Here is a 15788-nt window from a genome sequence, read left to right on the forward strand (position 1 = left end):
TAGGATTTGTTTTCATTATCATATGTCATGTCATGTATTTTGCTTTGAAGTTTCTCATTGTTGCCGCGAACTATGTATGCTCAATGTACATAAACTGTGCTGTTTTTAAGAAGAATTTCGTGTGTAATTTTACAACATGTTTATGTAGGTTCTCTTACTTAATAACATTTTTGTTTTGTTTTTTTCTTGTTTTTGTTTATTCCAAATTGTACAACCAAGTAATGCAGTTGAAGAATTTCAAGTAAATGCCTTTCGCCTTATGCTGTGCAGTCTGAAGAGTTGCTAATTAATTAATTTCAACTTCAACTTTATAAGTTTATCCTCGTTTTCTTTATCGTTAATGCATTTTATATCGCTTGCAATGTACTCGTGTTGTGTCATATTGTCATGTAATTGGTTGCTTGGTTGTTGTTTGTCGTTGTAGCTATTTGGAAAATAGAGTTACATACAATACATATACATATTTGTATAATATATGGTACAGGAGAGCGGGGTTTGTGATGCTAGTTTGGCAAATATTTCGGCTATATCTTTGGGGGTCTGTCTCGGGTTCAGTAGTTGAGCCTATGGAAATGCATGCTGGCTTACGACTTTGGCCTTCGGTAATATCCTTCCATCTAACATTTAATATGCTTCTTACATATGCTTCCGGTAGAGCTGGGAAAATATCGATTATCAGTGCTTCGATTTTTATATTTTATATTTTATATTTTTATATATAATCGGTGAAGGAATCATTTCCGACCCTATAAATCATCATCAAAATGTTACAATCCATTTTGATTGAAAAATCGAATAAAGATTGTCATTACTCATACGACACGTTGTACTGATAAAGACAACATGGCGTATGAGTAATAATTAGTAAAAAATTTATAGGAAGAAGACCTGAAATGTTCATTTTTTAACACCAAAAATGCATCAATATTTGTTTATATTTTTTTGAACTAATTAAAATCTAAAATTGCCATAACTTAGTCAAAAACTCACTTATTTCAATTCGGAAAGCTTTCCCGTACTAGCGTTATTTAATTTTAATTATGCATAATATCAATAAATTTGATATTTTACTTTTCAGGGTAATACATATAATGTTATTCAGAAGCTTGTAACTTTTAAAAAAATCATATCCGACCCTATAAATAATATATATTCTTGATCAGAATTAACAGCCAAATCGATCTGGCCATGTTCCGGCAAAAAATAAATTTTGAAAATTTTGCCCAAAATTTGAAAAATCGATAAGGGGTTACATCATTAAAATTGTCAAAAAATCGAATTTTTTAAAATTTTTAATTGAGTATGCAGATTTATTAACCTATTCAAAACTAGCATAGAGCTTCTTTCCAAATTAAAATTAATGCATTTTTGATTTAGTTATGATCGATTTGAAATTTAGCAATGGTATAAAAACGTTGACTAAAATCGATAAAAAATTCTTACATCAAAGAGATCAATATGTAGTGTGAAATGGTTTAAATAATAAAAGATTGCTAAAGATTTCAGATATTAAAAAAAAGGTATGGCGGCTTTTATATTGAAAAATTAACAATGATCTATCGGAATCTTTATTATTCATGCTCAAATCGATTTTTTCCTCGCTCTTAGCTTCCGGTATTGTATATTATTTTCGATTTGTAGAAGTAATTGTATGACGCTTAGCTATGTACAACAGTTTCATAAACTATCTGAATGCATTCTTGTTTTTTATATATTATTGTATTCCCGTGTAAATTAATTTAATTCATTTAAGTAACTAGCTAACAGTTGTCAAGTATTCTTCTTGTCGCAAAACACTTACAAACTGATGCAAAAATGGGTTCAATGGAAACAAACAATGTTTGGTTTAGTTCAACGAAATAATGTTCATAATTCCACTACAAAATGCAAATAATCAGCACGAAGGCCCATTGTTTTGTTTAGTATTGTTATGCGCATATATGTAATATATAGTACTATATAATTTCATGTGTGCCCTGCCTTGAGATTTTCTTAGATTTTCTCGATTTTGGCTGGCAGAGCATCATCATCATCATCATCTGCGGCCTGCCGCAGTTCGGTTTATTATACATTAAATGCTTAATTTAGGATCTATAACATTAATTTATTTATATCCGTCGGTCGACTCGTCTTTATATTCATTACACTTACGCTGCTCTTGAAGTTCAACTAAGCATAATCAGTGTGTAAATAAGTCTTATGGTTTATTTCTCGTGCTGTTTGCCATTCGATTCTTAAGTTGAAAATCAAAATCCATCCCCCAGGAAAATCTGTTCCTACCGATGTTCTTTCTTGAACGCTTTTCTTCCTTTGTAAATAGTTGAGTTATCCTTTCTAGGTATTGTTTTTTACGATAAACCAAAGATAACATAAAGAATAAAATGCTAAATGTTTTTGACTTCCGCATCTTATTCTTTATAGGATCTTTGGTTTAGTTTTGGAAGTGAGGCTCCTTCTGTCAAAAGTCTGTCCAAGTCTTGATTCGATTTCCGTATTACTGGGTGGACTTACAACAAATTGTACAGTATCTTTTCGCGCTTATATAGTACATTCAGTTAAGATTAGGCTTTAAAATTAACTCCCCCCTGGGTGCGGATCGGGCTCCGGTCTTAGACATTTATCTGGAAAGCCTCCCGCTGCAGCTTCTGGTTGGCACGCATTCGTGGCGATGTCTGGGTCTTCGTCTTGTCGTTGGCATCCGAAAAACGAGCTGGTGGATTTATGTGGTCCTGATAGTTTGGTGGATAGTTGGATATGCTAAACGTACAGGGTTCTGATTACATAAGTAGCGGCATTCGGTATCGATTTAACACGGCTTACATCTAGATCACCTACCTAAAAGTAGTTTCTTCATTGTGGCTCGAATAGCCACTGGAACTGCGGACATGTCGCTTGCCGCTCGTTCCGGGCTTACCAGCCTTCCGGGCAGCGAACGGTGGCTTCGATTTCCGGGTCATGCTAGTGGGTGTGGTCTCGGAAGAGGACGAGGTCTCATCTTGGGTATCTACAAGAAAGGGGGAGTTACCCTTAAGTTATGGCTAGAGTTTCCTCGGGAGGATTTATAAGCGATAGTAATAGGTTCCAAGGAATCTCTTTCTGGGGTTCCTGGAGGACTCACCACGTTGGGCGCGATACTTGGCCGAGTTTAGAGCGCGTGCAGACACATCATTGTCGGACTCGGAGCCGAGTGTGTCATATTCTGTAATTGGGATGTGAAGCGTTAGGATTTTCCTAACTTCGGAATCTGTTGAACCTGGATTGTCCGATTCTAAAAGTTTAGTACGATTCGATGGATACGTTGTTTTTTTCGTTTGTTTGTTGATTAATACGAGATGAGATGAGAATGGAAAGAAACGTTGAGAGCAATGAGAAACGGGTTAATGGGTTAAAACGAAGGGCGCATCTGGATAGGGATAGGGATAGGGATTAGGGATCATCGGGTTGGCGACTGTGACAAACGATGATTCAATTTGGCTTACATCTACCTGGAGTACAGGAGGAACGGGTTTAGATGGAAAAGTGGATTAGGGTTCAAGGACAGGTGAAGGAATGAAATGGAGCCTTGACCATAGCTACCTTGGCTCTCCGAGTGTGGATCTCTGAGGCGGCCCACTTTTCGCCGCACCTTGGTGTACTCCGGCTCCTTGGACTGCACATAATGTATTTATTATTATATTGTTATAGATTGTATATCCCTAACGATGATATTTACTGCACTCACATGATAGCTCTCCGGCTTGACATCGTGGTAGACAAAGGATCCGCGCACCGAATGATAGGGTCCACTGTACACATTGCCACTGTAGGAGCTCTCGCTGTAGGTCTGCTTATTCAGTTGAAAGGTGGCATAGGGACAGATGTCCTCGATGTACTCGTTACCCTCTGCCTTGCCAAAGCTCCCCGAGTCATTGGAGTTGGAGCCCCGGGGAGCAGAGGTTCCAGGATTACAGCGCACGGCCAGATATTGTTGGTCCCTGTTTTGCTTGTTCTGCAGATTGGCCAGCGATGGGGACTCCGACATCGAGGAGCTGGCCAGCCGGGCTTGGTTACTCAGTTCTACTTGAGATTGTAAAAGGAAAAGATTTGCTTTTACCTTAAGGTTTCTTAAGGTTAAATTTCATTAAGAATTAAGGCTTTCCACTCACTTCTTTTGCGTAGAAAAAGAGCGGCTCCTATGAGGGCCAGCAGCATCAGAAGGGAAACGCAGATGGGCAGCAGCAGTTTAAAGTTGGCATAGAAGGGCAGGTCACTCAGGTGGGAGACAGGTGTGGAGTGGTCGTTGTTGTACATAACTAGAGATTATAGAGTTTAATAACTAATTATTTATGCATTTTTAAAGAGATAATATCCCACCTCCTTGAGTAGACAGCGTAGTAAAGTTGTAAATAGCCGTTGTGGAACCCGCATTGTTATGGGCCGTCACCTTGAGTTGGTACTTGGTGCCCGGCGTCAGATCACTGACCGTATAGATCCTCTCCGTGGGTGCTATGTGGTTGGAAACCACTGTCCAGGAGGACCTTGCATACACCCTTGACTCAATCATGAAGTAGAGGATGCCACAGCCGCCATCTCCCCAGGAATCCAACCAGCAGGTGACGCTCGTCGAGTTGTTGGTGATCATTTGCGAGTGCTTGGGTTGCACCGGAGGATTACCCTTCGTGTAGGAGTTGACTATATCGCAGGGCAGACCTGTTCCTATCTTATTATAGGCCGTTATATAAAGCTGATAGCGAGTGCCACACCACAGATTGTTCAGCAGGTGCGAGGTGGTCTTGGCATCCACCTGCAACTCCTCCCAGTCACCATTATCCCTCTTGTAGTTTATGACATAACCAAGGATAGGACTACCGCCGTGGCTATTGTCCAGCCACTCCAAAAGCAGGCTATCCGTGTAGGTATTGACCACGGTGAGATTGGGTGCCTCTGGTGGCACCTTAACCACTATATTGTACACGATCTCATCCTTGCCCCAGGTATTCTCCACGCTGCAGGTATAGTTGCCGGCATCGCTCGCCTGGCACTCCTTCATGTACAATGTTCCATTCTTGGCTATTGTCTTCCGAGCACTTGTCTCCATGTTGTGACCATCTTGGCGCCAAATTGTCACTGGTGCAGGAGATCCCACCTTCCGGCAGGGCAACTCCAAGTGCTCCTTCCAGGGGGTAACTATTCGCTGGCTAAAGGATACGATCCTTGCTGGTACCTTGTTGTTTGGCGGCACTGTAACCACTGCGGTTTTCTCGCCCTCGCCCATCTTGGTGGAGGCAGTTAGCCAGAACTGATATGTGGCTGATTCCTGAGTACGGACAGTCTCATGCATCTCCACATAGGGCCCAAGCAGGCGCTTGTGAGTGCCCTCCTCGCGTCCACCCTCCAGCATGGACATGTAGAAGGTGTAGCCGGTCTAAGGTTGAGTAAAGGAAGAACTTTTAATATCATTTCTCGACAAGGATTAATGAAAAGCTTAAATCATTATAAAAGGATATATTAAATTTATAATTCTGTTAAGCAATAACTTTCTACATCATTTCATATCTTCGGTCAGTCTTCCATAACTTACTGCTGACCTTGCCTGAACCCATACCCTTTCAGGACTCCCGTGACCAAATTTGCAATATCCTTTTTGCTTCAAACAAATAAATATACTCACAATGTCACCGTTGGGCAGGTCGGGGGGCAGCCAGGATATTATGATTTTTGTGCTTGACGCGGGTATCGCCTTGATGGCCTGCGGAGCGGAGGGCACTGCATTCCGCGAATCCGAATGCGATTGCACAAAAAAGTAAAAAAAAAAACAGGAGAGAATAAATATATGTAGTTGTATGTGTGTGCTATATGAATAAATGTATATATCAGGATCTGGGGGATGAGGATGTGGCAGGATTGGAATTGGGTTTGGGTTTGGGTTTTGGTATCGAGAGCGGAGGGCGCACCTCGTTTGCGTTCATTGAACCGAATGCCACTTACCATCCTCGTGGGTGCGGCAATAAAACGGTTTGGTTTTCATGCCATCGCCTACTTTGGTGTAAGCCAAAACCCAGACCGTGTAGTTGGTGTACTTGCGCAGATTCTCGATGGTGACGTATTGATTTGTTGACTTGACAACCTCCGGATCGGTTTCTGTGGAGCAGGAGAAGACCAACAGGAGAATGGAAGGTGCCGGCACAGAGAGAATTCGAACAATTAGCGTTGATTGGAAATATGAGGAGCGGACCGTGAAGTGGGCTAATTAATTGGCGAGTGCCATAAATTTCTGAAATAAGTTCCTTGTGCTGGGTGTGGGGTTTTATTATATGTTAAGGATTGGTCATTGGTCATTGGGTGAAACAGACGAACAGACAGACAGACGGCATTCTGGACACATTCCACAGTCTGGTAATTGACCATCGCTCTCCTGCGTTTTGTTGTTGCATAAATGCAGGGAATTCCCTGGGGAAAAGCAGGTAATTGGATGCCACCCATGGATTTCGAATAATGAGTTGATTAATTGGAAGTTATGTCAGTACTTTTTCGAATGTAGGCTAGGTGCCACGTGATCCTTAAGGACATTTAATTAAAGAGAAAACTGAAGGAATACTTATTTTAAAAAGGTGCCTAAATATATGATGTGACTTATGTATTTGATCCTTATAGAAGTTACTTTTAAGTTTAGATTTTTAGATTACTTTTAGATACTATTAAAAAGGAATTTACTTCTTTATAATTTCTTTTACCCAATTTAAATATATATTTAAAAAATTGTAAGTCCTTAAAACCTGTTAAATTATTAGGTTTTTCATTTAAAACTTATTTTTTAGGGATGTATCATAGGAATATTTGTCTAGACAATGATTTTCCACAGCTCTACAGCTCTTTTTTTTAATTTATTAAAAACAAGACAGAAAACTATGTATCTTTGCAGCTTGAAATTAAAATTATAGGATTGTATAAAAAATGGATCTTGATTAAGCTTAAAAAGTGCATATTCTTTGAAATGATATTTATCGATGTTTTTATATGAACATTTTTTTCTATAAATCAAAGTTTAAAAATCTCATAGCTCAGCCAAAAAAACATTAATTTTAATTTGGATCGATTTTCTATGTTAGTTTTTGTTAGCCTAATAAATCTGCATACTCAATTTTAACTTTTAAAGAATTCTATTTTTTTATATTTTTTGAAAATTTTAATGATGTAACCCCTTATAAAAATATGAAATTTCGAAAAAATTTTGAAATTTTATTTTTCTATTTTATTATTTTCTAGATCGATTCTGCTATGGATTCTAATCAAGAAAATATATGATTTATAGGGTCGGAAATGATTTCTTTAAAAGTTACAAGCTTCAGAATAAGAACATATTACCCTGAAAGGCAAAATATCAAATAAATTGATATTATGCTTAATTAAAATAAAATAATTCTATAGATTACCGTCCATTTTGATTTAAAAATTTAATAAAGATTGACATTAATCTTACGACACGTTGTACTTAAAGACAACATGGCGTATGAGTAATATTTAGTACAGTATTTACAAGTTTTTTCTTTATATTTAAAAAACCTAAATACTGACGCTTATTTAGATTTATTTTTCCTGTGGCAACTGTCCCATGCCACATGTGACTGTATTTTATTAAAAATTGATTAAGATTTCAATTGCAAATCGGAATATATATTCATTGTCAGTCTTTCGTTAATACATTCCCCGGCAAGAAGCCGAGTTAAGACCCTTTAAATGGAACACTTAAAACTTAAATGGAAAACTTTTGGTAGGGAAATATATACAGCATAATGGACTTACCGTAGAGCTCGTCGACCGATATGTAAAACACTTTGTAGCCCTTGATTTTGCCGTTTTGGCCGTCAATGTCCGGCGGCGACCAGGTGATATAAATCGATGTGGAGCCGAGGACATCGCACTGCGGCGATTCTGGTGGTGCGGAAGGAACTGCAGCGTAAAGGAAAAGCCAGATGAGGGAAAAAGTTTATTAAACGTTTTTCTTACACTAAGAAAATTTATATAAAAATTATATTAAAGAAGGAATATTTTATCCATAATTGCAATGATGAAACCCTTAGAGGTCAAACATCTTTTTAACTCTTTAAAACACTTTTGTAATATTTATCTATGGGGTATTAGAGTTTGCTCATGAAAATGTATATAATTTAGTGGTTAAACTTAATTTTTTTTAGTGCACTTTCCCCCAACCCAGACTCAAAGCCAGACTCCAGGGCAGCCAGTGCAGTGTCCGTGGTCCTGGTCAGATTTCGTGCACGGGCAATTAACAAATCCAATCAATGTATGCCAGCTGACTCCTGGAAACAACCATCGCTGCCGCTGCCGCCCCTCCACAGGATACTACCCACAGGCTCTGCCCACCTGCCCCGCCCACACTCCCTACCCACCTGACCACCTGACCACCTGGACTCCGCCCACTCACCATCCTCCATTGTTTGCACGGCAATCTCCTTGCTGGGCGGTCCGCTGCCCTGACTGGTATAGGCCTGGACAATCACATGGTATTGGGTGTACTTGTTGAGGTTGGCCAGCACCGTCTCCCCGCCAAAGTGGGAGCGCACCTCCACAGTCTTAAAGCTGAAACCCTGGGTGGGATTCACCTCCTTGTCCTCGGGCGTGAGTGACATCTGGTAGCCCACATAGTAGCCGAGTAGAATGCCATTCCAATGATCCCGCTCTGGAGCATCCCAGGTGACAAAGATCTCGGTGGAGCTCTTGGGTTCGGCTCGCACAGCCAATGGAGGACCCGAGGGCACCTCCTCCAGAGTGGTCACCTGAACCACCTCAGAGAATTCGGAGGCTCCCAGCTTATTCTCAGCAGACATGCGAATGTGATAGGCCTTGGCCGGTCGTAACTGCTGAATGTTTACCACGGTCACAGAACCGGCAATGGTCAGGTGCTCAGAGTTTTGCCAAATGTCTGAGGAAGAGAGAAATGATATAGATTTATAGATAGATTTATATAGATAAATAGTTTAATTAAGAGTTATTACCTGATATCTGCTTGTAGTAGATGTGATACTCTTCAATGGGACTGTTACCGGCAAAGGGCTGACTCCAGGTGAGTTGCAAACTGCGCGACTGTTGCGAGTTGATCCTTAGGTTCTTTGGCTGCTCCGGGACCTCCTGCACAATGAGCTGGATGGACATCTCGTCCTGTGGACAGACGGGAAAAGGGCATGTGTTAGTTCCGCCTCCCCCCATCTTTATGCTGAACGATGATGATGGGGGTGGAGTTGCCGCATTAAGAGTTCATTTGCGCCCAGTGAAAGTCATGACAGGCAGCCAGTTGCAGCTGTTGCTCGAGTCTCATTCAAATTGCCATAAATTAGGGTTAACAGCAGTTTCGTTGGTGGCAAAGGAAAGCAAAATGGGTGGAAATTTGGGGTATAGAGGAGACTTTTCCAACTTGCCGACAGGCAGGGGGGTTTTTGGGGGGCAAAAGTTTAGCTGGCAAGTTGTGGAGATGAGTGTGTGTGTGCTGCAGGTTGTGAGGCAACACAAACACATAACTTAAGGATATGCACACAGGAAAATTATTTGAAATGTATTCTATGTTAATAAATAAATATAAAGTTGGGGATATTTAAAAGAAATCAATGAAAGCGTGAAAACCCTTAAAAAATTCTAGAAACAAAAATTTGTTGCATACTTCTAGGCAAATGTTAGAAAGGACGTTCAAGACCTAGTTAGTTATTTCCAATTATCTGATTAAGAAAAATTCTAAGAAATTCTTTATTATATATAAACTACTTTAAATACTTTTCTTAGTGCAGCCCCTTTTGATTTATTACTTAGATTTTATTACATTTGCAGCAACAACTCCCGATCGAAATGGTTTTTGTAGAATCAGCATCGATTCCATTAGTACTGCGACAGTTTGATTTAAGTCAAGCCGATGCATAATAATATCGCTTTCCCAAACGAAAGTGTCACCTGGCTGGCTGCTGGCTGGCAAAACTTACCTGTCCAAATGCGTTGCTCGCCTGACAGATATAAATGCCCGTGTCCTGGCGATATGTGTGCGAGATGCCCAATTCGGAGACCATGCCGTCGTCGAGCACTTGATCTCGGATGGTGTAGCTGTATGCCGTGTGTGTGATTTATATGCAAGTAAATGCATTTAACAGATACAGATACAGATACAGATGCAGACGCAGGTCCAGAGTTGGAGATGCGGATGTGGATGCGAATGCAGATGCAGATACAGATACAGGATGCGAGGATGTGGATACGTGTTTGCGCAACGTGAGCGATGCAATGCAATTTTATAACAATGTTTTCCACGTTGCAGTCGTCGTTGTTGTTATTGTTGTTTGTAGTTTTGTTGACAAAGACGAAGACATACGAGGCCGAAATGCACACACACGGGACACACACACGCGGGACACGTGGCATTCGGGTTCGGTTCAGTTCGGTGTGTGTGTGTGTGTGCGTGTGCAAATGGCATAAATAAATAAAACGCATGTGCATATTCAGTTGTTTGCCAAGCCAAAGGCAAAAGGTGGGCGTACCGGGCGGCGGAAGAAAAGAGAAAGCCGGAAATACATATACATTAAAACACTTACGATACACAAATACACAAGTGTGTGCACAACAACATCGGGGGGGAGAAGGAGGAGCAGGAGAGGGACACAAGTGGGCACTAAAATTGAGAACAGCAACTAAAATGTCCTGGCATTTGCCAAAAAGTTTTCCTTTGCCTTATTCTTGGCCAAAAAGTTCCTTGAAATGAGAGGGGAGCACTTGGAAAATAATCAGGAATCGAAATAGGTATTATGTGAGTGGCCTAGTTTCTTGGCAAAGCGTTTAGGTTTTCCAAGGATTTAGATATTTTAGAAATAGCATATAACCTTAAGGAGTAGAAATCGATTTCAAGAAGAAATATAACGTAATTCCCAATACTTGTGGTACTAAATTAATATTGCTTAAAGTTTTATTTTATTATTTCATTTAAAGTGCTTTCTTTTTCATCTAATATCTCCTGCTCTTTCTCCTTCGTTTTCATTTCATCTAACATTAAATACTCATAAAACTCCTATCAAAAACCCCATAAAAAATCCCTAGATTGTTTTCGGTGCACAGCAAATACGCAAAGGCAAATGGAGAGCCCTTGATTAGAGTCTGGGAATATGAGAATTCTCATTGCGAAAATATGAGGCCAGACACACAGAGCGAGTGCGAGTTTCCTTTCGAGAAACTGATTGCCTGGTGCAAATTGAGTTAGGCTTTGGCTAAAGTACGGGTATCCATCCATCCATCCATCCATCCTACTCAGCACCCAACCGAAATCCTAGACCGGCAGAACGAACTCCTTTAATTAAAAGCAATTTGTTGTTTGCAATCGACTTGGAATTGATTTCGCCAGACGCTCAGACATCGGAGCATGGGGGAACCCCAGTGGAAAAGCCCTAAAAATGTGGATAATGGGAATGGAAATGGGAATCTCTTACCGGGAATCCAGTGACTCGTCAAGATACTGTTGCGTTGCCTGAATTTTCCATTTGAAGTCGATGGGATTGTCGCCCTGCACGTTGCACTGCACATGGACCTGTTTGCCCTTGGCCACCGATATTTGTTTCGTCTTGGTCTGAAAATGGGCGGGCACTGGGAGGAAATTAAAGAAGAAATCATCAGTATTAAAAAAGGTTTTACTATGTAGGCAAAGGGCAAAGAATATTCCAAGTTATGCTTACCATTAACTTTCAGAAAGATAACCTTGCTAACACCAGATCCTATGGTGTTCTTGGCCTCGCACAGGAAGTGACCCTGCGACTCCTTGCTGATTTTCTTAAAGAAAATGGTTCCATTGGGGAAAAGCTGCACTGTGGGCTCATACAGAAAGTCCTTGTACTCTCCAGGCGTAGGTCCAATGGCCTTCTTCCACGTCATCGTGGGCTTGGGATAACCCGATGACTGACAATGCAGCAGGACATCCGATCCTGCCTGGGCACTCGAGTCCTTTGGCTCCAGGACCCATTTCGGCGGCACATTGACGGTTAACGGTACAGTGAATCTTTCTGTTCCTGCCACATTGCTGGCAATGCATGTGTAGTTTCCAGAATGATCGGAGGATATGTGTTCGATGACCAAGCTGGCAGAGTACTCGTCCAGTCGACGGAAGACCTCATTGCTGTTAAGAAAACCAGGAAATCTCAATTAAACCCACAGGAAAAGGCTACAAAATTCTTAATCAAATTAATTTAAGATCATATTTTAGAGTTTCCCAATTAAATTTGTAAATATAATTAATAATACTCACCCAGTTCCTATCAGCGGCTTTCCGTTACGCTCCCAGCGGAAACTCACGGGCAGGTCACCCTCCAGGATCTGGCAGGATATGGCCGCTCGCATCCCCTCGCGGAGCATGTTCGTCATGGCCTGGATGGGCATGATTTTCGGTGGCACTGCGAAAAACGGAAGCCATAAAGCATCAGACACAAGCCGCAAACAAATCGTCGAGTGTCGCCAAAAAGGGACTGTGACGGCTGTGACTTGGGCACAAAGCCCAAAAGCCCACTCTGACTGAGCTTGGCGGTAATCAAGGATGTGGGTTGGATGGTATCCTAGTGCCTGACTAGTGGTAGTGGCAATTGTGGGCGTGGCATTCGCATCAATGCAGCTGCGGCTTAGCAACAGCTGCCGAGTGAATTATTATAAAGAGTGAGCTGCCTAGAGGAGAAGCATCAAGAGCAGGAGCAGGAGCAGGAGCAGGAGGAGGCGGATGACGAGGCGCAGTTTGCGGCAGACAGAACACAAAAGTCAATGACTTCATTGTGGGTCTACCAGGCACACCACCCATGAGCCAACCCACTAACCAACCACCACCCACCACCCACCACCCATCGCCCATCGCCTGCATGTGCATTAACTGGGAAAATAGTTGCTGCTGCTGCTGCGGCTGCATAGTTTCACTCGCCACTCTAATTGGAATAGTTTCATTGTAGCTCCAGCTTCAACTTCTAATTTTAAATATTGGGAAAATCATGTGGCACCACATACACACAGAGAAAAGATTACTTTTGTTTCCCTAAATAATATTTTTTAATTAATAACCTTTTTGGGAATTCTAATGTTACTTGGAAACTTGATATGATATAAAGGAAGCATTTCCGACCCTATAAATCAAACATATTCTTAATCAGAATCACTGTAGGAATTGATCTAGCTATGTCCAGTGAAACAATAAATTTTTTAATTTTTTCGAAAATTTGAAAAAAAGATAAGGTGTTACATCATTAAAATTTTCAAAAATTTGTCAAAATTTGTACTTTTTTTATTAAATTTCAAATTGAGTATACAGATTTGTTAACCTAACAAAAACTAGCAAATATATGCTTTCCGAATTAAAATTAATGCCTTTTTGGCTTAGTTATGAATATTAAATTGTAGAAAAAATTGGTGTATAAAAATATCGAAAAATATCGATTCAAAGAATGTGAATGTATTTATGACCGATTTTCGATACGATCTTAGAATTCAATATCGAACTGCAAGGATATATGAACTTCTTCTTTCCGAAGTCAGTTACTTCTCAATTTTTTTTTTATTTTAAAATTTAAAAAAATACATTTCTTTAAGTAAAACTCACCCAGAACTTGGATCTCCACATTCCGTCGCGATGTCTGCTTCTGTTTGTTCTGGGCCATGCACGTGTACGTGCCCGCATCCTCCAGGCGCTGCAATTGCTCGATAATTAAGGTGCCATTGTTGTAGGCACGCTGCCGGCGATTTATGGGTAGCGTTTGGCCATCTTTTTACCCCAGAAAAAGTATATTCAGAATCCAGAATCCAGAAACCGGAGAGAGAAAGGCGAACGGAGCACGGAGAAAGCGGAGAAATTGGTGGGAGAAAGCAATTAATTTGGCTTCTCGCATAAAACAAAGTTATGCGATTTATGACTGGCCATATATAGCATTTGGTGTCTCTGTGTGTGTTTTATTTTCTTTGTTATTTTTGTGTTTTTTTTTCAGGCTAGCTTAATTTATTTGCATACACAAGCGGAGAAAAGAGTGGGAGGAACTTTTAAACAAGTTTCTCAATTAAGAAATTAAGGTTAATTTATGGGATGCATCTAAGCGGGTATTTTTAATAATGAGTGTTATTATTGAACCTTCATACTTTAAATTACTTTAAGTCTTAATTGCATAATTAACTATCTTCTTAACCCAGCTTAAATACTTGAGATTTATAAGTGTAATTATTCCTTTGAGACTTGACTCTTTTTATTTATGTTTACTATACTATATTACTTTTATTTGTTAATATTCACAGGATAAACACGAATGCAAATTGACATAAAAACTGACTCAACAAACTGGCCAAAGATAATAATTATTAAAAAAAGGCGAAAAAAATTCATCTGAATTTAAATTTATTTCGCTTGAAACCGGAACGAAAAGAAAACAGTGCCGAAAAAATTTGGTGTTTTCATTTTGTAGTTTTTAATAATTTTCACTGATATGAGCAATAACAAACATAGCATTTTTAATAACAAACAACATACACACTGGGCAAAAGGCAAATACATATAGCGAAATATTGAAAAAACAAGGGTACCATGAAATGTATTTGTTTATATATATATATGTATATATATGTATATATATATTTATGCTTACCGCGTTCCCAGTGGATTTTATCGATGGGGTAACCAGCCACGGGACATTTAACAATCAAATCGGAGCCAGAGATCCCGGTTATTTTTGGCATTTCGCGTATGTAAGGCAACCCATAGATGTTCACTTTGGCGCTGTGAGAGACTCTGCAAATAAAACATTTGGCCAGCGTTTAGTTTTTATTAGTTGGTTAGAGATGGTTACGGGTATGTGAATATTATTTACAGAATTTGTTGGGAGAAACAATACAAAAATCTATCTCTCTATATCTAAATCTTTATAGGTACAACGTGCCGTATGATTAATTACAATGTTCAGTCGATTTTTCAATCAAAATGGATTGTAAACTATAGTGATATTTTATTTTAATTATGCATAATATCATTCTATTTGATATTTTACCTTTCAGGGTAATATAATGTTATTCAGAAGCTTGCAACTTTTAAAGGAATCATTTCCGACCCTATAAATCATATATATTCTTCACAGGAATGCTTTCCGAATTGAAATTAGTGCATTTTTGACTAAGTTATGACAATTTTATGTTTTAATTTGTCCGAAAAAAATATATAAAATTATTAATACGTTTTTGTGTTAAAAAATTAACATTTCGGGTCTATTCTTCTTATAAATTCTGTGCTAATTATTACTCATACGCCATGTTGTCTTTATCAGTACAACGTGTCGTATGATTAATGACAATCTTTATTAGTCGTTTCAATCAAAATGGATTGTAAACTATAGCGTTATTTTATTTTAATTATGCATAATATCATTTTATTTGATATTTAACCTTACAGGGTATTGTAAAGTTATTCAGAAGTTTTTAACTTTCAAAGAAATCATTTCATATAAATAATTTATGTTCTTGATCAGAATTAACAGCCAAATCTTTTAAAAATCAACTATGATTTATTCTCCTATATTGTCAAATATATATGTATTTTTCATAATTTTCCCTTTATGATTTTCCCAACTATATATTCTGTACCATCTCTAGATGGCAGTTGCCTTGGCTGCCTCAGCAAATTGTTTGGATTTTATGCCGCTCCCCTGCCTGCAAACAATGCCGGGCCATTGTGTCGGATTTTTATTCTGTTTTTTTTTCCAAGCCCCCCTTAGGCCTCTTTTTCCATTTTTCTTCTTCTGTATGGTACAACTAAATTTATG

At 39.3% G+C, this 15788-nt stretch overlaps 1 protein-coding gene across 8 annotated transcripts in view; it reads right to left on the reverse strand.

Annotated features, from left to right (window-relative positions):
* Positions 1–5: 5 nt before the first annotated feature.
* Dscam4 (Down syndrome cell adhesion molecule 4) overlaps positions 6–15788 on the reverse strand; it is a 51403-nt gene continuing 35620 nt past the window's right edge. The window contains exons 15-32 of one of the 8 annotated variants that reach the window (XM_020952032.2): positions 14622–14764; positions 13592–13753; positions 12263–12407; positions 11697–12133; positions 11454–11607; positions 9966–10083; positions 8994–9156; positions 8423–8920; positions 7783–7929; positions 5968–6120; positions 5651–5745; positions 4354–5404; positions 4146–4292; positions 3722–4056; positions 3577–3649; positions 3119–3199; positions 2836–3004; positions 6–2757 (exon numbers count right to left, since the gene is read on the reverse strand). In XM_020952032.2, the coding sequence (XP_020807691.2) occupies positions 2610–2757; positions 2836–3004; positions 3119–3199; positions 3577–3649; positions 3722–4056; positions 4146–4292; positions 4354–5404; positions 5651–5745; positions 5968–6120; positions 7783–7929; positions 8423–8920; positions 8994–9156; positions 9966–10083; positions 11454–11607; positions 11697–12133; positions 12263–12407; positions 13592–13753; positions 14622–14764 (4219 nt within the window). In that variant the 3' untranslated portion in view covers positions 6–2609. Of the gene's footprint in view, positions 2774–2835; positions 3005–3118; positions 3269–3576; positions 3650–3721; positions 4060–4145; positions 4293–4353; positions 5405–5650; positions 5746–5967; positions 6121–7782; positions 7930–8422; positions 8921–8993; positions 9157–9965; positions 10084–11453; positions 11608–11696; positions 12134–12262; positions 12408–13591; positions 13754–14621; positions 14765–15788 lie in introns of all 8 variants that reach the window. The other 7 variants (XM_086834687.1, XM_086834681.1, XM_086834685.1 and 4 more) reach the window with 7 other exon arrangements.

This window comes from Drosophila serrata, unplaced genomic scaffold (assembly GCF_035046125.1).
Source record: "Drosophila serrata isolate PLE 108 unplaced genomic scaffold, ASM3504612v1 contig_273, whole genome shotgun sequence".
NCBI classification, from domain to species: Eukaryota; Metazoa; Arthropoda; class Insecta; order Diptera; family Drosophilidae; genus Drosophila; species Drosophila serrata.